We start from the raw sequence: 22,932 nt of genomic DNA on the forward strand, positions 1-22,932 counted from the left end.
CCACACAGTGCAGCAGCGGGTGATCGAACTCAGTACTCTTCGGGTACTAAGCAAAGACTGTAACGCTGAGCCACGCTGCGCCCCTTGGACTATTATATAATAAAATCTAGATTTAGAGCCTTTTCTATTCCTCGTTTTAATTTTCTAGTCAAAAAAGCATAATCCTGGGACATACAAGGGTCATTTCCATACATACAACCGTCCAATTTTTTATCAATTTTTTTTTATGCAGATTGACAAATCAGGACATTTGCCAGCTATGATACAAGTTTACTTACGTTCAAGTTTATCCGTCTTTGTCAGCAATAGTTTTCTTCTGAAAAATAAAATTAAAAAGAAAATCAGATGAAGACACAGAACAAGCCCTTAATGGCAACATAAAGACACCTCTATATGAATGCAAACATTTGATGGAAGATAATGCATTTTGAACTCTCTCTCTCTCTAAACATTGAACTTTCTAAACAACAAAGTCAACACTTAAATTTTTTCTACATCTATTCATTGAACTCCCTCTGAACATCTAAGCAATTTTTTCCCCCCTAAATTTAATAAACACAAACTTTTATTTTCAAATTCAATGTTAGCAGAAAACACATGACTGTTGACATAGACGCTTTAAAGTTATTGGACCATAAATATAGCAAGTAGTAGTAATTAGAGTCGAATGATACAGATACTTGATGACCTAAACATCAATCACACATGGTGGTCAGAAGACCCAATGAATGACTATTAATGTCTTATATTGTCAAACATTGTTAAAGCTGTAATATTTTTAAAACATTAAAAATTATCATGGCCAGTTTGCATATCAATCACCTTAAGTTGTATTTATGTACTAAAAAACTTTTTTACTCTTCTAACACATATCTGAATATCATTAAAAACTCTTGTTGCAATGAACACAATAACAATAATCAATCGATGACGACACTTTTACCTGCGCTCAAGGTATTGAATTTTCCGTTTCATTTCTACTGTCTCACTTTCTTTACTCTTTATTTCCGAATCCAGGGCTAACCTTTGACATTTGAAAGCCTGAGGACGAAATCATGTATCAAAAATAAAACATTACAAAATGGATCAGCGACTGAGCAACTTATACTTTTGATTCCTAATCTAAGTCATTATTACTAGCCAAGTAATAGACAATGAGTCTTTTGCCAAGGTTAAGCAAAAAGTTTTAAAACATTTTTTAATTTAAACAACAAAAAAAAAGGGTTCTCAACAGATTTTTTAAGACCAAGACCTGACAGTCTTGCCTAAAAGACGCTGTGACATAAATTGGTTGAGTCGATAGAGGGCAATAACTTGAGAGGGAAACCAAATTTTGAAGTGTTTTACTAAATTTACTGATGCAAATGTTTAGTCAGTCTCATAAACAGGCCCTTGCTAGATAATAATATTAGTATGCTTACTTATTGAAAATTGTATTTTAAATTCAGATAGGGTTTGAATTGTGTTATTATTTAGAATACGATGTGAAAGGGTGTGTCAACTTTGGATTAAAAAATTAAAGACAAAAAAAAAAAAGGTTACAAAATCATTCCGAAATTTCACCAAAAATGTTTTGAAAAGGTAGTAAACTATCTGAGAGTACCATCCTTAAAAAAAAAAAAAAATTAATACATAAAATCAAAACAGTTAAACCCATAAGTCCGCATCAAAATTTATCGTTTTAGAAAGTAATCAAGAAGAATTTTGAAACAAACTACAATACAAATTCATCCCAGAAATAAAAGAAAGTTAGATACTTTTCACACCATTGACTTGGGAATATAAAACAGAACTAAATAAAATGCATCCCCCTAATAATAACAGGGTTTGATTTTTCTCTAAATGACATTAAATCCTTTTCATTGAGAGAAAATAATGCAGTTTTGTCAAAAATAAATTATAAACAATGGTTTTGAATCTTTCTACCACAATAATAATTCTTATCCTATCATCAAGTGCAAAAAATTATTGACCTATCAAGCTTACCTCCTCTGCTGCAAGACGAATCCGAAGGTCATTGATTTCAGATGATTTGATCTTCACCATTTGTTCCAGACGTTCATTATCCTTTTATAGGGAAAGAAAGAAAGCGTAAAATTGACATAATTTTAAAAGGACTGCCTGACACAACAGCAATAATTAAACTGTCGTGGTTAAATCTGAATAAATGCCAGATTTGACTTTATGTGAAAAATCTATTTTTTCGATCTTTTAAGATCTGCATTTGTTGATAATTTTGTATTGTATGTAGCAGATTTATTGAGGGCATGATGACTGGGATGAACCAAAACCCATTTGAATTCAGGCAAGATGGCTGAGTAGATAAGACATGGCAATGCAACTTAAGGGCAAAGGAGTTCTTGCCCTTATGAAAACATTTTCAATTTCACATGACCATCAATTCCAATTTTTTTTCTTCGGCAAGACAACACTGGATTTCAATTGATGTTGTATGATGCTTACTTAATCGATTTTCAATATTATTTCTAAAAAGTCTATATGAAGTTGTCCAAATCTTACAAAGCTGGGACAGGGTATCTCTTACTTTAGTGGCTATTAACATTATTATCTTCAATTATCTTTTTTTTTTAACAATGAAAAGCAACATAGCAAAAGGTTTTTCATAAAAGTCAAACTCTATTCTAATTCAATACTCTAAAGCAGCTCTCTCTATCATAATATGTCATTGAAATCATCATCACATCATCATAATGACATAACTTACAAAAGACGAGTTTGTCAAAAGACATAGAAAAAACAAAACAAATCGGTGCAATATACATTAAAAAGAAAAGCAGGGTGTGTGATCAACAGAGATGGATCTAAAAAATTTCTCTAGACTTTAATCCATTATATAGTTTTTTTTTTCAACTTGAAAAAGATAGACTTCATTAAATAATTTATTTTTGGACACTTTACTTTTTAATCTATACTGGCTCAGTATCATGCCTCTTTAGAATTTCATGTTGCTAATAAAAAAGTGCTGAGACTAGATGATGTGTTTCAAATGTGACCAAATGTGTAAAAAGATCATTATGTCAGGTGAAGCTAATGCTTAAAATTGAATATTAAGCTATAATTTTAAAATTTGATTAAAATAAATCCCTTCGCTGTGGAGAGTAAATTATGTTTCTTAAACTTTGAAAAACTTAAAATTCCTACTTCTTTTTTAATTTAAACAAAAAAACAAAACGTACCATTTTGGTGTGGCGGGTCATATATAATACATAAATAAGCATTTATTCCATTTAGACAAACCTAATCTTAAAAAGAAGAAATAAATTAAAAAATAACACACATAAAGCAACCTTTACCCTCCTTGCAAAGTTCTGTAGCATAACACAACTTTCTTAGTGCCATCTCCACCCTCAAGATTACCCCCAAAAACGTAAACAGGTTGCCTACAAAAACTAAAACAAACAGTTTCGAGGAACTACTCACATCTTTCAAAGGTGTCATATTTGCAACAGCTGACTGAAGTTGCTCTGAGAGGATTGCAGAGTCTCTGTCCAAAAGAATACACACAAAAATCATTTCTTTTTGCACAGGAATAATAATCTTCTACTTCATTATTTATAAAGTGAAATAGACACAAAAATGATGGACTACTGAAGTAAATGTACATTATACCTCATATCTGAAGTCTATCATTCAGAACATATATTATAGTACGATAAAGGACAAGGCTCTTTTATATATTCTATAGGCTCATTTAGGCACCTCTTGTTTTTGGTTCTACGATATAACAAAACTCTTAGATCATTAATTAAAAATGGAATGAATAATATTATTATTCTTTAAAACAATTTCAACCCTAAGGTTGAACTTTTAAAGTTATCTATAATATCACCATCATAGCAAAGAAATTAGATCCATAATGTTCAGAAGCTTAATTTTATGAATGCTGCCTACCTGTCTGCCTGCTCCAGACGAGTATTTAAATCCTCAATTGTTTTACTTTGGGCCTCCGATTGTAATGATTGAGTTAAGTAAATTGTTTGAATATAAAGAAATAAACAAAAAAGACAAAATTCAATTTTTAAAAAAACCCAATCTCATCATTCTTCTTCTTCTGCTAGGTTCCATGCCTGGTCCAGGCTTCGGATACTGCATGAATTATCTCTCTCCATTCCTCCCTGTCTCTTGCTTTTTCAAACAGCTCTTGGATTGTTAGGTTGGTGAAGCCCTTCAGTTGGTCTATGAGTGTTTTTCTTTGTCTCCCCCGGGCGCGTTTACCAGGTATTTTTCCACAACTTGCCAGGTATTCATTCTTATCTTTCCTTACTATGTGTCCGAAAAAGGATAGCTGTCGATCCACTATTAAGGGCATTAGTTTCCTTTGTTGGTATGTTTGTTTTAGCACTTCTTCGTTCGTTTTGTGTGCAGTATACGATATTCTCTGCATCCTTCTCAAGCACCACATTTCAAAAGCTTCAATGTTCTTTTGTGTTTCTGCATTTGTAGTCCAGCTTTCGCATCCGTATAACAAGATTGGCCACACGTAGCACTTCAAGACTCGGAATCTAATCCCGAACGACATCTGTTTGTTTTTCAAAATGTTTCCCAGGTCCATGAAGGCCTGTTTGGCTTGAGTTATTCTTGCTCGTATGTCTCGGTTACATCTTCCATCTGTTGTCACTATTGAACCTAGGTATTTAAAACTTTCTACGTTGGTAAGTTGCTCGCCGTGAATCGTTATATTGCAGGTGTTGTTGTTTTCGGGGGTTTTCTGTATTACCATGCATTCCGTTTTGGTGATATTCACTTCCATTCCCTTGGCTTCACTATCTACTACCACTTTGTCAACAATCTTTTGAAGTTGGATTTCTGATGTTGCAATGAGTACCGTATCGTCTGCGTATCTTATATTATTTATGTTGTGACCTCCTACTTTTATTCCCTCCATATTATTTATGCCCCTCATGATTAATTTCATCTTAATAATCATTATTCGGTCGATGAAATAATGGCAGGAAGTGAGCTTTGTCTTCATGAAAAATACAATCTTTAACAATATTAACTCTACTACCACATGAGTAAAAAAGCAACAATACAAAATATTCTTTAAAAAAATCTTTTTACAATTCTATATTCAGGACGACATCATACAAGACAGTTCAGATATATGATTGACTTCTTCCTCTCTCAGCTTGTCCCGCATTTTGCAGGGTTGCCATAATGAATGTCAAATCTCCATGCATCTCGATTCATAGCATCAGCTTCCTCTTGGGTTCTTTCACTTTTATATAGTCTGTTACCCCCTCAGCTTTGAAGAAATTCGTTTGTCGCACATAACCTCTGTTACCTTCCTCCAATGTTATATGATTGACTAGAGAATTTTAAAAAAGTTATGCAAAAAACAAAAACATAGGTAAGCTCTTGTGCTAGCAAATAAAAAGGGACTAAAAAAAAAATTTAAAAATTCTAAAAGCATTGCTGACATAAGAACTATTACAAATCAAGTTTAAAAGGATATCATCTGTCTTAGCCTTGCATCTTCGGATCAACAAGCTGAAAACAAAATAAAAATATCGCCATTAACATTATCATCAAGGTGAAGATTTAGATATAACTTTAATTGCAAATCTACATACATGCAAACCTACAGGAAACCTCAGCAACATTTTTTTTAAATGCTTGAGGATTTATATAGTGAAATACCCACCTAATCATCCTCAAAGCCCTTTACAAGGGATCCCTAACCAATGGCATCATTTAACATGTAGGACAAGTCATACCGTCTGTTAGAGGGATATTTCCATTTTTTGGACAGAGTTTGTAAAGAGTCAACGCTGTTAAAAGCTAGGTACTCATTTTATACCTCAGTACGATGAGAGAATGTGAGCAAAGAGTCTTTTCCAAGGACTCAATTCAACCATGTGCCACTTAGAGCGGGACTCAACTCCCTGGACCTTTCAATCTGAAGGTTAAAATTAAATTCTGCAAAAGGACACATAGGAAACATTTGCATATTAAACTATAAAAATGTTAGATCTCTTTTTAGATTACCAACCCCACAATTTCAGCAATATCCTAAAATAAGTAATAATCCAAACCAAGATTAAACTCTAATTTGAATTACTTCTTGTTTTAGCATGTTGCTGAAATAGCGGGGTAATGTCTCATTAACAGAAGTGTAAACTTGTTTATTGTTAAAAACTGCTACATACTCTGTGCTGATGATTTTCTTTTTAAGAAACTGGAAATTCACTCGATGGTCCTTGTCCAATCTCTCCAGATCCTGAATTGAAAAAAAGATGTTAAATCAATTAGTAGATCAACATTAACTATTGAGAAGCAACATAAATCCCAAGAGATAAGTCTTCGTTGCTTAAAAAAAATTTCTATTTGGGTTAGCAGTGATGTGCTTTATTTGCAGGTCTCTGAACTCAGGATATTTTGCATTGTTTTTTTGTTGTTTTTTTTTTTCTATTACAATAGCCCAAAACGATACGAATTCTGCTGAATAAACCAAACAAAAAAAAAAGGACCATTAGAAAATCTAAGACCAATTGTTCTTCTTTTAACACTTAGAAAACTGCTCAGCGGAATAACACCCTACAGAATAAGATCAAAGGTGGAGGAATATCTGTCTCAGACACAGAGTGGGTTCAGAAAAGAGAGGAGTACCAGTGACATTGTATGGGCTCATGGGCGGTTGAAAGCCAGAACTTAAAACACTATATTGGGGATTGACATGAGCCATGCCTTTGATACAATCTACAGAACAAAGCTCATTTCTCGTAAAAGATCATATCCAACTAATAAGACGCTGGCAAACACAACACTTACATTATACCAAAAATATCAAATACTCTGCGACATTGGAATTTTGAAGTCCACTAATCCAAAACAGAAATCACAGTGGTTAAAAAGAAACAAGGGGAATAGAAAAAGTGTAAGAAAACTTGAAAACTTGATTAATGAGAATGAAGACATCAAAAGGAGAAAGATACTTGCTTTTAAACATTCAGAGAACTACATAACATTTGGAACAGGACGAACATCATTAATGAAAATAAAAGACACCTTTACTAAGTGTTGTGCTGCCAATACGTATGTACAACTGTGGTATGTGGGGTCTTACAAAAAAGAATTGGACACCCCAGAATCCCTTCATCGCAAACAATTGAGATGAGTTATTGGGGTACATTGGCAAGACAAAACCAGTAATAAGGATGTATATGACAGATGCAGAGTACAACCAGTCAGTACACAAATTAAGCAGCAAAGATGGAAATCGTTTGGACGCATGCTCCGATGAGATGAAAATATTCCAGCACAAACTTCAATGGATGATTACTTCAAACAAAGAGCCAAATACAGAGGGCGTACACCAACTTCACTATCAACAACATTGAATCAAGACCTCAAAAAAATACCAAATATATTTAGAAACAACAACTGAAGAACTTATTTCAACAACATAGGAAAAATCCAAATGTCTCAGCACCTTAATACATATGACCTTCAAAAGCTAAGGACACTTACACTGGACAGAGACTTATGGAAACAAATTACTAACTGGATAAAAAGAATGGATTGAAACACTCAAAATAACATACACGCATTGTTCATGGCAAGCGTCCATAGACAGCACAGCCATATATTCACAATGATAAGACCAGCAAAAAAGCTGATCTTTACCATGTTTATAAATGGGACAAAGTCGAACGCCAGCATTAGGATAGATTGACCCCTTTTTTAATTGTATGTCAAGGTGGTACATAGGATATAAAGTCGAACGCCAGCATTAGGATAGATTGACCCCTTTTTTAATTGTATGTCAAGGTGGTACATAGGATATAGAAGTAGACAATTCTTTCTTCCTGTTGATGTAGCACATGCCTTTATTTAATACTTTTATATAATTATATATTTATCTAATTTTTAAAAGTGCCTTAGAGCATGAATTCATGGAATGTGCACGCTATACAAAAAATGATTTTTTTATAATTATTATTATCATTATTTAGTGACACACGTGAGAAGCAGCAGCGTACCACCAAACAGGTTGATATAAAAGGTACATTTTGTTAATACGCACCAAAAATATTTCTGATATTTATTATACATACGGGTTGCTACGTAGTTGCCCTACCAAATGTTCACTCTCGGTGAGCATTTTTGAAATATCACAAACCCGTAATTCAGACCAAAGCGGACCCTTTTGCACAAAGCTGCTCGGCTGAGGTGAGCATGTGAACTCCAGGCCTGGGATTAGAATATGCGGGATGGGATTTTTTTTCAGACATATTGCTTTTTGAAGTTGATTCCTGAGACAAACACACTTCGTGTTATCAATGTTGAGGTGAATATTTCAAAGACGAAACCATCAGTGAAATAACAAATTGAGCATATGGACCTAATGGTGTGGGGAGTGGTGATTGGTGGCAGAAAAACTGAGCTATGAATCAACCAATGACTCAGCTCAGGATATTCTTGAACTAATTATTGTCCGGTCTATTTGGAATCAGAATAAATCAAGCGGTGATATTTCAGTATTTTGCAAATATCTGCTTTCCTAAATGAATTAAATTATGCAATTAATTAATTTTTTTTAAGTAAAGAAGATTTTTCATCTTTAACTTATGTCAGATTGAATTAGAACAATTTAACCAAGTATAAAGTCGTCATTGTCCGTCATTGTCGCCATTGTAAGAAAAACACAATAATCAGCTTAAAATTCATGTCCATTAACCCTAGTTACAGGTGAACGAATTAAATTACAGGTCTTTTTCAGGAAAGAGTCTCTTGTATCCGGTCTTCACTGTGTCCTAAATTAAAATAATAAACTTAAAAGGGAGTAAAAAAAGATAAATTAAAAATTTTATGCTAAAACATCTTCTTGAGTAACCAGGACTGGCGTCAACATGTTGAAGTTGAAAATTAAGAATTTTTTGCCAAGGGAGTAAAAATAAAAAAGAATGAAAATATTATGGCTAGAAAGGAGCTCGAACCCTAAATCACCCCACCTCGGTTAGTTACGCTGTGCTAAAACAGTCGGCCACCTCGCCTTCTCACGCTCTGTCAAACAGTTTAGCCCTTATAATCTCTTCCTGAGGACAGAAAACACAGCTGCGTATTCAGTCCACTGGTGGATGGAAAACAGTTCCTCGGGTTTTTAAGGTAAACAGGAGATTTTTTTTCTTGTTATTCTCTTAATTTTTTTTTTTTTTGACTATCTTCTTCTTTATCGCAATCAATCTGTCACAGTGGTCGGTATCGGGTTTAAGTTTAAGGTAAGATATTTTAATTTTTTTCTGTAGATCACTAACATGGCACGTTTAAATATGATAAATGGCAACATTTAAAAAAAGAAATTGGCTATAATTTTTATTTTGGTTGCTAAAAATAATTCAGGTAAAGAAGAAAAAATTAGCTAATTTTTATTTTTAGCCTTGGAACACTTTAAAATCATCAGGCCATGGTCTCTGTGCAAAGCAAGATGGCAACAAAGACCTTTCCTTCACAATTCCCCCACTCTTCTGCATTTTACCTCTTCATTTTTAAAACTTTTACTTTTGATTTTGATTGACCACTGAACTTGAAAGTGAAACTTTCACTGAAAGGACACAGTTGGTCACTGGTGACTATGACTATGACTATGACAATGGACAACAGCAATTTCGTGAGGTTGACCAGAGTTGGTCTCCAAAGAAGGATATGTTCGGGAGTTTGAAAGAAAGTAACATACCGATCTGTATTTGTCACATCTTGGGCATTGCCCAAAATAATGACTGTCTGTTGTGATGGAGGTAGAGTGAAGTCCATCAAAATTCACGCCACCGCCCACTGATGAAGAAGACGGACCAGGTTCAAGTATACTTTCAAATCCTGATTCGAAACTGAGACCTGCAAAATCATTGTCATCGAATGAATCCATTTTCTCTGGAACATCTCCCTCCCCACTCATAGAGATTGATAATTGCTGTTAGATCGATTGTTACATTTTTCTTCCTGGAAGTAATCAATACATTTCATTTCATATTTCGTTTCACGAGCGTTATCGTAATCACCAACGTGAAGTGAAGGAAATGGCTTGTTTTGATGATGAATTAAAAACTAGAATCAGTATACTTGAAAATCTTTAAAAAATAATTTTTAAATAACCAAACCAAAAACAACCACCTAACTTAAGTTTTAATTTTGCATATCTCACGCTAAATATTAGAGGTGTTTATTCATAGTAAATTATTGCAATGACATTTCGTATTGTTGTACCAAAATAAGGTATTGTGCTAGGGCTGGGCGGGTACCCGGGTACCCGCGAGTACCCGCGGGTAATAAAGTTAAACCGGGTACTCGGGTAAAAGGGGCGGGTAACGGGTACCCACTACAACAAATGGAAACCGAACTGAGAGTGATAATTTTTGGCGGTTTGAATATTTTTGAACAAAAATTGGAAATAATATAATTTTATTTACATATTTACATTTACATGAAATTTTTTCAAAAGATTTTCCTACTGTATTGTTCAATTACATTGATTTTTTTGTTTTATTTGTTAACACACATTTGATTCAATTTTGGAATCAATAGGTTAAGACTATATTATATTAGTTCTTATCTTTTAAAGGAATCTCAGGTATTTTTATTTTATTTATTATTTATTATTTTTTTTCATTGTAGTTAATTATCTTTGTTTCTTACTTCAGTTTCGCTTCATTTGTTGTAACAAATAATAAATTAATTAAAAAAATAAAAAAATAAAAAAGACCCCCCCCCACCCCCCACAAAAAAATTTTTTTGGGACAAAAGTCACTCCTGCCACGGGTACCCGCGGGTACCCGGGTAATCAGACCACTACCCGGGTATTACCCGGGTAATGATTTGGGCGGGTAATCCCAGCACTATATTGTGCTAATAACACGAAGAAACGAAAAATTATATTAAAATTTAAAAAGTAGGAATTTTGACCTTTTTCTCCACTCCACTTGAGAGGCTTCTGCTATGAAACCATTGAGGTCTCATGCCCGGTCACTCTCTCCACTTTACTTTGTGAATGTTTGCATTTTATACTGAAATTGTTTACAATTTATCGCCATTCATAATATTTTGAGGAAAGTGAAAGATAAAAATCGGCCACTTAGCATTGTTAGTTGGCCCTTAGTAACTCAGTGGCATCAGGTAATCTACTTTCACTTTCGATATCTTCCTCATTTTCTTCACTTTACTTTACTATTCGAATTTCGGCGTGTGATTACCATTTTATTTTTTCATACGTAAAAATAATTTCGTTTGAAACGATTTTATTTTTTCTAATAAAGCTCTTCTTAGCGTTCTTTCCACGGTTTATAATTAATAGATGTAATCATCTTGAACTTGAATCGTGTGCCCGGGCCCCCACTCGCTTATATTCACAATCTCCTCAATCACCGTCACCAATAAAGCAAGGTAATTGCTTCTCTTCTGTGGCCTCAAATTTGGAATTTAGAGATTGAACTTGATTGATAAAAAAGTTATAGCCCCTGTATAATTGACCCGCGAGCAAATTTGATTTTTTGAGACAATTTCAAAAATTGTAAAACATTCATCAAATATCCATTTTCGGAACCGAAAATTTGGTTTTCTTAATGATAATGTCTTATAAGTATCTTCAATTGAACCAAGTGAACCAAGTTTGAGGAAAACCAAAAGGGGTGTGGTTCCCAATTTTCGAAAAATTGGTCCACTTCACATGGAATGGCCCAAATTTGTTCTCAATGACTACAGCCCCCATAGTCCATAGCAGCTAACAACAGACATGATCACAGCTTAGATGGACCCCCTTACAATGACAGGACAGACGGAATAAACAACGACTAATTCTTATGTTCAAAGTTGCAAACAGATAGATGGCCATCTCACCAGAACGACTAGACATACAATGACATCCACGCACTCAAAGAAAAACCCACACAAAACCCCTAAAACGCCAATCTGCAAACTCAAACATCTTCATATATTCATTTGCACCCCTCACTACTCACTATCAAAGATTGGAACTTTCTTCCCAAATCATGTGAGAACACAACAGATTTAGACACCTACAAGCGAAGATTATCGAAATTCTTCAGCCTAAATACCAACAATGGCTGTCACATTCAACAAATCTCTCTACGCTCGAATACAAATACTCAGAATTGAGTCAATTTTGAGTAACATTCAGATTCATAACATGCAATGCATACATCTTTGCAATATTTCAGTACTATTTTTTACTCAATTTTTTAAAAAAGGATTTATTTTTTGGTCCGAACTGAAGACCAAATTTTGTATTTGCCTATCACTGGAAGTCCCTCCCAATGGATTATCACCTTGTTGTGGTTGGTGGGAGGGCTCACATATCTCAAACCTTGGACTTCCAATAAGAGAGAAAAAGGGAGAGGTCAGACGAAGAATAATCCACTCACCAGCCCTCCAGGAACAGATAGACCATATACTTATGAACAGAAAAAGGAAGAGCAGCTTAAACAATTTCAGAGTCAGACAATTGGCAAACATTGGAAGTGACCACCATCTTGTCTACAAAATTGAGGAAAACAAAAATTGCAGAACAGAAGAAGAAACGTTTCAACACAGATAAATTGAAAATCCCAGAAATCTAAACCAGTTCAATATCTCAGTAAAAAACAAATTCGCCGGAAACTGCCACAGAATACTTTGGACACAATGAATCCAATACAGAGAACTGGAATTTAGCAAGGTCATGGGAGCCCATTAACCAAAGAAAATCAATCAAACTAAATCTCTTGAACACTAAATCAGCCCGACTGAAAGAAAGGCTATCCAGTAAATACTTATTGAAGGATAAAGAAGTGAAAAAATTAACAAGGAAATACAAAAGAGATTTTGCAGAAAATTTATCAACTGAAGCAGAGGATGCAGCTGTAAGACAAGACTCACAAATGCTATACAAAATCACAAAAAAGCTCTGGGGGAAACAGTTATTTTGGTCAATAGAAACCATTAAAATACCAAGATGGTGGTGTCATCACAGATGAAAAGGAGAAAATTGAAAGATGGGGGCAATATTTCGCAAACCTTTTGAACAGACCAAGACCCATCTTCTGACACAGATATCCCAGAAGCAGACATGGATGTAGAGATTAATCTTGGCCCAATCACAGAGCATGAGGTGCACGAGGTAATTCAATAACAAAAAAAATGACAAGTCCCCAGGTATTGACAGAATTAATGTGGAAATGCTTAAATCAAACTCCCAAGAAATGTCCAAAATTCTCAGTCAATTTTTCACCAACATTTGGGAAAAGGAAGAAATGCCAGAGGATTGGCAGAAAGGCATTATCCATAAAATAGCCAAGAAAGGAGACCTGGGAAATTGTGCTAACTGGTGTGGAATCACACTCCTGTCCGTAACGAGCAAAATTTTTAATAGTATCCAAATGAAAAGACTCTCACCTCACATTGAAAACATTCTTAGAAAAGAGCAAGCAGGGTTCCGAAAAGGGAAGTCATGTAGTGACCACATATTTACCCTGAGACAAATCCTGGAGCAATGCATTGAATGGAACAACCATTTTTTGTGGATTATAAAAAAGCTTTTGAAGCCTACACAGAGAGTCCCTGTGGGAAATACTCTGCCATTATGGTATACCGATGAAGATGGTCAACTTGATAAAAGCAATGTACAGCAACTACCAATGCCAAGTGATCTTTGAAAACAACTGAATAGACTGCTTTAATGTAACAATTGGTGTAAAACAAGGCTGCATACTCTCCCCGCTTCTCTTTGGACTCGCTCATGAAAAATACAATTGATGGTGAGAAGAGAGGCATTCGCTGGACACTGACATCGTTTCTGGAAGATATAGACTATGCAGACGATATCGCGTTCGTTTCCAGTTCATACAGAGGTGCCTCAGAGAAACCAAACATACTACACAAGAACGCCTAAAAAATTTGACTGAAAATTGAAAATGAATTTTGATAAGACCGTGTACATGAGGGTGGATCCAAAACATGATAATAATAATAATAATAATGCTGAAAACTTATATAGCGCTATAACTCCGAGACACCAGACTCTAAGCGCTTAAATTACAAATTACTTTGGCTGAAACATACTCATTCACACACGCAAGCACACACACACACACACACATACACACACACAACACAACACACAACACAAACCAAACCTATCTTGCTTCTCATACCATCTACTAAAATCGAAACAAATATGTTTTAAGCGAACGTTTAAAAATAGACAAAGATTCTTTTTCACGAATGCTCTGCGGTAAGGCGCTCCAAATAGAGGGTCCGAAATGAGAAAAGGATCTCATTCCAGCATTTTTCCGAATTCGAGGGACAACTAGTTTTGTGGAATCACTGGCCGAACGTAAGGGGCGGGGTTTTGAATATCTTTCAATTAGTTCTGAAAGGTAGGAAGGGGCAGTACCTTCAAGACAACGATACACTAAAACACAAGCTTTGAATTTAATTCTTTTCTCAACAGGCAGCCAATGCAGGTCATGAAGTAGAGGTCCGGCAGAGTCGCACCTACGCTTCATAAATACTAGTCTGTCAGCGCTGTTTTGGACAATCTGAAGACGTTTCAGATTGTATTGCGAAACGCCAAACAACAGAGCATTACAATAATCCAATTTCGATAGTACGAGGGACACAACCAGGTGCTTGGTCACATCCTCAGATATGAACCGTCTAATGGAAGCAATCTTTTTTAGTTGGAAAAAGAGAGATCTAACCAAATTATTAACCTGATGCTCCATCGACAGTCCAGAGTCTAAGAATGTGCCAAGGTTTTTCACTTTGTCAACAATTTGAATAGAGGCATCCCCCAACTTCAAATCTGTTTCACTTTTCCACTTCCTGTTCCCCACATACAGCACCTCCGTCTTATCATCATTCAGTTTCAGTCTGTTCTCATTCATCCATTTCTTAACACTTTGGATACAATTTTTACTATTGGCTGATACTTCTTGTAAATTTCTCATATTGGAAACGCAGTACAATTGCGTATCATCAGCGTATTGATGGTAAGACAGACCAAAACTTCTGATGATTTTAGACAGAGGGCCAACGTACAAAACAAAAAGAACGGGTTCAAGTACTGAACCCTGGGGAACCCCACAATCAAGAAAGATTTCCTCCGATCTATATTCATCCACCGTAATAATCTGTTTACGATTAAACAAATATGACCTAAACCAATCAAGCGCTGCACCAGACACGCCATAAGTAATTTCAAGACGTTTGAGAAGAAGATTGTGATCAATAGTATCAAAAGCAGACGATAGGTCAAGCAAATTCAGCAAAGAACATGAACCATTGTCTATAACAGAGAGGAGATCATTAACAACCCTAACAAGTGCGGTTTCCGTCGAATGATGTTGCCTATAAGCAGACTGAAATTTTTCTTCAAGACAATTATTTTTAAGATGAGACAGTAATTGTTTCAAAACAAGCTTTTCTAAGATCTTAGAGAGAAAAGGAAGATTAGAGACAGGGCGATAGTTTTTTAAGTTCTCTTTATCGAGATCAGGTTTTTTCAAAAGGGGTTTGACATGAGCAACTTTGTAAATGTCTGGTACAGCACCTGACTGCAACGAATTATTAACAATACATGTAAATGGTGTTAAAATTACATAAATGCATTTTTTTAAAATGGCAGTATTTAAGGGGTCTAAATCACAACTTTTAGTTGGAGACGACATAATGCAATCACGTAAGTCAGCTTCAGTAATCTTTGAAAAATGTGTTAACGAATCACCATGAAACTTGTCAAATGTTGTAGGGATCGATTCAGACGATGATAGTGAAATTAGAATAGATGAGCATATAATTGACGAGGTAACAGAGTTCTCCTACCTTGGATCCAAAATAATATAACAAATGCAGAACAAGGCACAGAATCTAAAAGGCAAACCAGGCTTTTGGCATGCTGAAAAACTTTTGTAAATCAAAGCAGATTATGAGAAAGAAAGCTGAAAATATACATAAGCAGCTACCGTGATGCAATTCTCTCATCAATGTGTCGAAATATTGTCAATCCCTATTTATCATTAGTGAGCAGTGTGTACTTTGTGAGTGAGTAATTGGTATCACTGCCAAGTGCTGGTCTATATGTGCATGAGAGCAGAAGTTATAACCTGGCATGGGTGTATTTTGCATCAGGGCTTTCATGTTATTTCAATAAAACAAATCAAAGTTAAGTACCGATTGGCCCAGGGACTCTGATTGGTGAGCACCTGGGACTATGGGATGTAAAAACTTGTGGAGAGTAAAGGCAGGAATGTGAGATATGGACACCTGAGAAGAGTAAACTTGTAACTTTGGGATAAGGACATCAGTGGAGAGTGAATCTGGGACTATAGGAGGTGAACACCATCGGGGAGTGATCATGGAACCAGGATATGGACTGCAATGAGGGGGGGGGGGGGGGGGGGTGAACCTGGAACTGTGGGAGGTGGGTTGGGAGTGAACCTAAGATTATGGGAGGTGAACACCAGTGGGAAATGAACCCTAGGTGGACACTGAGGAGTGATCGTGGAACTCTGGGGTACGAGAGGTGGAATGGGGAGTGAATGCAGGAGGATGTGATATGGACACCAGCAGGAACGTATTGTTCCTGGAATATGAGGTTTTTACCGTAGAATGTCCCTAAAATTTGAGATTGAAGATATTCATGCCTGCAACAGCAAAGTTGGGGAGAATTTTAAAAAATCTTATTAGCTTTTTATAATGATCATTTTTAAAGTTTATCTCACTCTACCAATTACTCAGGCCCACGCTTTTCTCTTTCACGAACTTAATGTCAGTTTTTAAATATATCAACCGCAATTTTTTTTTGCAGAATTTTTGCAAATTTTTGTTGTTATTTGGTTGCAAATTTTTGGATTTTATTTTGCAACAAAACGCCATGCCAGTAAATCACTGCCATAAGAATAGAAAAATGTCTTCTCATTCAGTTCCGTACAGGCAGCTAGAAGGTCAAATGCAGGCAAAATTTCAGTTTTAGTCAAAGCATAAGATTTTATTTTTCAATTCAGAATGGATTTCTTTATAGGAAAAAATAACAATAAAATCTCAGATTCAGATTTAAAATATGCCAGAAGTGCTCTCAGCATCTATACATTTAGTGTAGAACAATTTTTTTTCTATTGCAGGCAGACTTTTGGCATAAAATTTACCAGGAGAAAGACATAACATTTTACAACTTTTGCACTTCGAATTAAATTACTTTACCACAGATAAAATGTCTTTCCTTAGAATACACTAGATTATATTGAAGCTTTGCCACCTCATCGCTTAAGAAAAGCATACAATGAATTATATTGCAGCTCTCTCAGGTCATAAGGCTCAAACAGCAAAAGTTTATCCTGGGTTCTTGGCAGTTACAGACTTTGACTATTGTTTCCTACCTTCTGGATATTATTTTATTACAAATTATTTTCCACCAGATCAAACAGACTCAACTACCCGATTACTGTTGGGTGAACAAAGGGATCAGAAGATATGCTCAGCTCAATCTCGAGTCATAACTGTAATAATCCTTTAATTGTAGAGTCAACTGCACTACCCATGATTGTTAAGACCTCAGCAATTATTATACATCAGTGCTGATGGTTTTCGGAGGACTAATTTCTTCATTAAAAAAAAATATTACACTTCCCCAATCAATGTACTGGCAGTGAGAGACGGTATGTGGTGGAACAAATAGGTGCCATTCCCTCTCTCCAGAAGTTAGCGGAGTATCTGAGAGTTTATTTTCTCATTTGCTCAAAAAGTGGGAGCTAATGCAGTTAATATGAGGCTTAAAGGCAATCGTTCAAAATTTTCCTCCTTTTTCACTTTTTCTCACCATCAGCACTGATTAATTTACTTTTTGAAGCCTGAATTAAGTTGTTGATTTAAGTTTTCTGGAAGGGGGGTTTGAAACCATCAACAAATGTGATGATGACTTCCGAACCTGGATTGATACCTTGAACATAGAAGTGTAGCCGAACGATACTACTACTACTATTTAAGTTTTTATATATCTATTAATTCTGCTCATTTTCAAAAGACGTCACAAAGTATTTCATGTGCTGTTAAAATTAATTTTGATATTTTGTTTTCATTCCAGTCAGTACAAGAGAGCGAATGGGTCATTGAGAAAACATTTTTTGTTTTTGTGACAAATTGTGGATTAGACATACAGCAATGGAGGTTCGTAAACTTTTCTAATCACGTAAAACTGTGGCTAATATATGTCAAATCTGTCTTCTGAATATTTTAAAGCCTTGTTGGTTATATTCTAAACCTTGACATAATTATTGACACAATACGCTTCAACAGTCGTAACGTCACTTCCCTCGTACTGACGCATGGTAACTTAGTAACTGGCTCTAAACTATCGGAACAATGGCGGATGCCCTTATGAAATATTTCTCCGACGAGCATAAAAGCGTATCCAGAGGAAAAAAGACCATTAAAAATCTGATCATGTTTTGACTTTTACACATTCTGATCACAAGACATATGAAAAGTTCTAGCCAGCTTGAAGAATAAAAAGTACCGATTTTCTTTGTTTAGAACCACGATGGCGGCCATTGCTGGGTGACGTGACATCAGACTATTGAATCCAATTTTCTTTAGAGCAACGTCCAGCTGGCTAAGGCCTCAAATAATAAAACCTTAATTGCAAAAACATTATTATTCGGGAAATGCTCTGATTACGAAATATTTTATTTCCAGGTAGTGCCTTATCGAATGCCAATCTAAATTGCATCTAGTTGTATTCAGATTAGAATTCTCTCTTGTCATCAAGAATAAAAATTTGCCACTCACCTTTTCTGCGGCAGTTATATTTTGTCTAGGAAAAAATATTCTTACATCTAGAACTAGTCCAGATTATTATTATTGTTGGTGTAGTTCTTGCTATTACTATACTGTGACAGTTGTCATCAATTATTATTTTGATTTACAAATTTATTTTTAAATGTTATTATTAGACTTTTAATATTAATCTTGATATGTGTCATAGCTAATAATTGATTGCCTATTTGTTTTAAAATCTTTCCTTTGTAGGATCCTCATACTAAAAAAACACGGAGTGGACAAGCTATTCTTATCAAGAAGGGGCAGATGGTTCCAGAAAATGCTGAGCCGATTTCGGACAGAGACATGATTCAGATTCAGGAATCTAGAATTGAGAGGTTCAAGCCACAAAGTGAAATGTGAGTGTATTATCATACTATCTCTGATTTATTCCATGTGTATATTCATGAATTTTATATATATATATATATATATATATATATATATATATATATATATAATATATATATATATATATATATATATATATTCCCTTTATTCATCCCATAGGGGAAATTTGTCACTAGGGTCTATTCCAAGGGAAGACTGGAATAACCCAGGCATCAGCCGCAGTGCAGCATTGCAAATTGATCTAGGGCGAGGTGACTTGCTCAAGTACCCTTAAAATGTGGAATTCCCTGTCTGAAAATATCAGCCCATTATGGCCAAATGGTATCAATAGATAGAAAAGATTATAGTGAAGGCTGTCTGTCCTTACTAAACTCATAGTTACGAATATATTTGGCTGCATATACTTGAGACTTGTATAGAAATTGAACCTAAGTTCTCAGGATAAAAGTGCAATGCTTGATCTATTCTGCCTTCTTTCTCCATGTCATGCCACAATCTCTGTCCATCCAACAGTGAATTTGTTTCTGGGTTCAATTAAGATCTTGCAGCAAACTGGTAGCAAGAAATTGTTACAGCCCACTTCATGCCACATACAAGGAGATCATAGGCTCAAAACCTCTTAAGGATTAATTCTATCTCAAACTGACCATGGTAGTTGCTTATTACTCTCTGTAATCATTTCAGCCAAATCTAGTCTTAAAATAAGATAACTCTTCACTGCATGGTGGACTAGTTAGCCAGATTGCATCACATCAGTTTACATATTGAGAGCGTCTGACTTAAGCCATACAAGCGCCATGTGCTGTAAATTTTTTTATAAATTTAATTTAAAGCCTATTCCCTCTCCTACACTTGTGACCAATAGAGGCAAATCACAATACTGTTATATGGCAGGAATAATCACGTTAAACATTTTTGCAGAAGCCTCATTAGTAAAAAGAAGTTTTTTTCTCAAAATCACCTGACTGGCACTTACATGGTTAAAGTCAGACCCCCTTGATATACAGTCACAACTCTCCAATCCATCCACCTCAGTTCCCAGTATTTTGCCCAGATTACAGAGAATCTGAATAGTGGAAACAGTCTCTAAAGTGTACAAATAAAGAAGAAAAAAATCCGTCCCCTGGCAGCCTGTCCTAATGGAGACATCTGGATTGTTGAGTTCCGGATTAAAAGAGACGCGACAGTCTATGAAATAACAGAACGCTTTTGTCAGTCAGAAGTCAAACTCCGACACTGATCCCAATTTGTGCTCTAAAAGAATGATTGTTTCTTATGAATTTTGGAAAAGATCAACTTTATCAGATCCTATTTAGACTCCAGTGTAATTTTTGAGCTATTGCCCACCCCTACACCCTCTTTTAGTGTATCTGTTTCATTAATTAATTTATTATTTAATTCAGCCCTTAAATAAATGGACATGTGCCATAACCACCTGTGTAAACAAAGGAGATGACTCTTATTAGAGCATTTAGTTTTAGATATTTTTTCTCTATCATATTGATTATAAGATTTTTAGTTTTGTGATGTTTACTTGAGGTATGTCATGCGTCAGAGTTATATTTGTTTGAATTTATTATTTTGCTTCTCAAATGAATGAGTGTGAATGAGTATCTTGCTATAGGCAGTGATGGATATAGTATGAGTTAGTACAAGAAGGATGCCTAGCACTGGACTGGTCCTGTATGAAATGGAAATATAGCTCCATGTGGCCTGTTGGGAGAATATATGAAACATTGTGAAGCGCATTGAGCATGGTAAATCAGTGGAAATGCACTGTATATGTCCATAATTATTTTATTTTGTATTTATTCAGTGCTTACTACATGTTTGTTTCTTATTTCTTTGCAGGAGAGTCTTCTCTTGGGGTCAGGGCAGTATTGGTGCCAGTGTAGCCATCTCCAGCATCATCGTCAACAACTTATTCCGTCAGAATTTCAAATTGGGAGGTCTGGCACGAATGGCCACCTACATGCCAGTCGTTTTGATCCCAACATTTGCTTCTGTACTGGTTCATGACTATGGTATCAAGCGAAGAGTGCTTCTCGCCAAGGAAGATTGTTCTCTATGCTTGTCCCTAAGATCTGGTTTGTACCAAGTTGGCATTGGAGTGGCTTACCCGTATATCATATCCATTCTCGCTTGTACAGTTGTTGCCAGAGAACACTACACACTGCCCTTACCTGTTCAAAAAAGTGGTGCTGGTTTGGCCAGTTATCTAAGAGTCTTACGTTTTGTGAGTCCATCAGCCTCTGTATTGCTTGGTTTAACAGTTGGTCACATGATTATAGGAATGCAAATGGCAAGAGCTGAGCAGAGAGTTTTTCGAAATTATTTGAGCCATCCTCCAACTGAAGCTGATTTGCCTCCATCATTGAAATATGGAAAATGACTTGATGAGGTCATTGCTAAGGTTGGACCAAAGGTTGTTGCATGCTGAAAGTTAAATATATTCTAGCTTTCTAAATTAGAGGAAACAAATCGTTAAGAAAATGCTTTTTTAAAAATCTGAATTTTTCTTACTTTGTTCTTTGTTAACATGAATCATAAATTAAACTGAAATAAAAGTGAACAAATACATATGAAGTCAATGATGGGAAATATTAACGACGTATCAAATATTAAATATGATATTTCACATAATTTCCTGTCAGTGCCTTGATTTCATGAAACAAATTTGCACAGATTTACTCGGTTAGATTTTTAATTCCATTGGTACTCATGAATATGCAATGTCTTCATTGATGAAGAGATACCCCAGGCCACTGGAGTCACTTGACCCGAAAAACACTGTCCCTGGACATGTTTTTCTATACAAATTTTATTCAACAGCAGATTGAAGTTATATGTTTTATAAGAGTATTTGGTCAATGTTGATGGGATGCAACCAGCAGTATTTGGAATCACTATCTGAACTCTAATTAGAAATCATACTTTTAATAACTAGTTCTGACCAGTTATTATACCCAAAAAATATCAAAATGAAATGAATATTAACAGATTTGTTGTTTTTTTACATGTGATCAAAAGCTTGGAAAACAATGTTGTTGAGTAGCACTGGCGATATAGCAAGAATTAAAAAAAAATTATTTGTACACAAAGCGTTTTCGTCATTGGGTTGGCGGATGGCGCTATAACGAGGATTTTGGTATTTTTATAAAGATAAATGATTAATTCAAGGCAAAAAGTTGGCGGTAAGTAAGAGGTTTGAGTGTAGTTGTAAAATTAATGTTTTGTTCCATTTTTTAATGGAAGTTTTTACGATATTTTTTGTCTTTTCATTAGCGACAACATAATTATTGCCTTTTATCTCATCTGTGTGAGTATTTTTTACAGGAGTTGTGGTTAGGCCTTAAAAATGTTATATTATCATAATAATTTTAATTAGGCAATTGATGTGTGCTCATGGTTGAGAGGAACTTGTTATTTGTGCTGTGCTCTATTATTGTGTGCTTTTCAAAATGTGTATCAAGCTACACAGTAATTTATTGGAACCATTTTGTAAATATAGAATGTATCTGTTATCATGAGAAAGAGATAAATGTGTGTGTTTGTAGACTCGTGGTTTTGCTTCCTTAAGGGATGTATTGTGCTAATTGATGACGTGTAGTAACTGGAAATTTTCAGTTGTATTGATTAAATTTGACTTCCCACCCACATGCAAGCTTTGTTCATGTTCTATATTTTCATGCATTTTCAAAATCTGAACAAGGCTACATCTACTTTGTTACATGCCTTCTATCCTCGTTTTGAAAT

At 35.1% G+C, this 22,932-nt stretch overlaps 3 protein-coding genes across 5 annotated transcripts in view; 2 read left to right on the plus strand and 1 right to left on the minus strand.

Moving 5' to 3' along the window:
* LOC144981010 (uncharacterized) overlaps nt 1-10,017 on the minus strand; it is a 51,179-nt gene extending 41,162 nt beyond the window's left edge. Inside the window, exons 1-8 of the mRNA XM_078929071.1 lie at nt 9,698-10,017; nt 6,171-6,241; nt 5,476-5,511; nt 3,913-3,972; nt 3,442-3,505; nt 1,987-2,067; nt 944-1,041; nt 279-316 (exon numbers count right to left, since the gene is read on the minus strand). Coding sequence (XP_078785197.1) covers nt 279-316; nt 944-1,041; nt 1,987-2,067; nt 3,442-3,505; nt 3,913-3,972; nt 5,476-5,511; nt 6,171-6,241; nt 9,698-9,916 — 667 coding nt within the window. The 5' untranslated portion in view covers nt 9,917-10,017. The remainder of the gene's footprint in view (nt 1-278; nt 317-943; nt 1,042-1,986; nt 2,068-3,441; nt 3,506-3,912; nt 3,973-5,475; nt 5,512-6,170; nt 6,242-9,697) is intronic.
* The window catches only part of LOC144981017 (dnaJ homolog subfamily C member 3-like), a 516,589-nt gene that overhangs the window by 179,042 nt on the left and 314,615 nt on the right, over nt 1-22,932 (plus strand). The gene's annotated exons all lie outside the window — the stretch shown is intronic.
* LOC144981012 (transmembrane protein 126-like) lies at nt 10,901-22,840 on the plus strand. 2 transcript variants are annotated; one of them, XM_078929076.1, is made up of 4 exons: nt 10,901-11,130; nt 18,092-18,174; nt 19,036-19,184; nt 21,028-22,840. In XM_078929076.1, exons 2-4 carry the CDS (start codon nt 18,169-18,171, stop codon nt 21,566-21,568), a joined length of 696 nt encoding a protein of 231 aa, XP_078785202.1. In that variant the 5' UTR covers nt 10,901-11,130; nt 18,092-18,168; the 3' UTR covers nt 21,569-22,840. The 2 variants fall into 2 exon arrangements, with proteins under 2 accessions (XP_078785202.1, XP_078785203.1); XM_078929077.1 differs by lacking the exon at nt 10,901-11,130 and adding an exon at nt 11,309-11,397.

Source organism: Berghia stephanieae, chromosome 10 (assembly GCF_034508935.2).
Source record: "Berghia stephanieae isolate SIO BIC M18660-M18661 chromosome 10, UCSD_Bste_1.3, whole genome shotgun sequence".
NCBI lineage: Eukaryota > Metazoa > Mollusca > Gastropoda > Nudibranchia > Aeolidiidae > Berghia > Berghia stephanieae.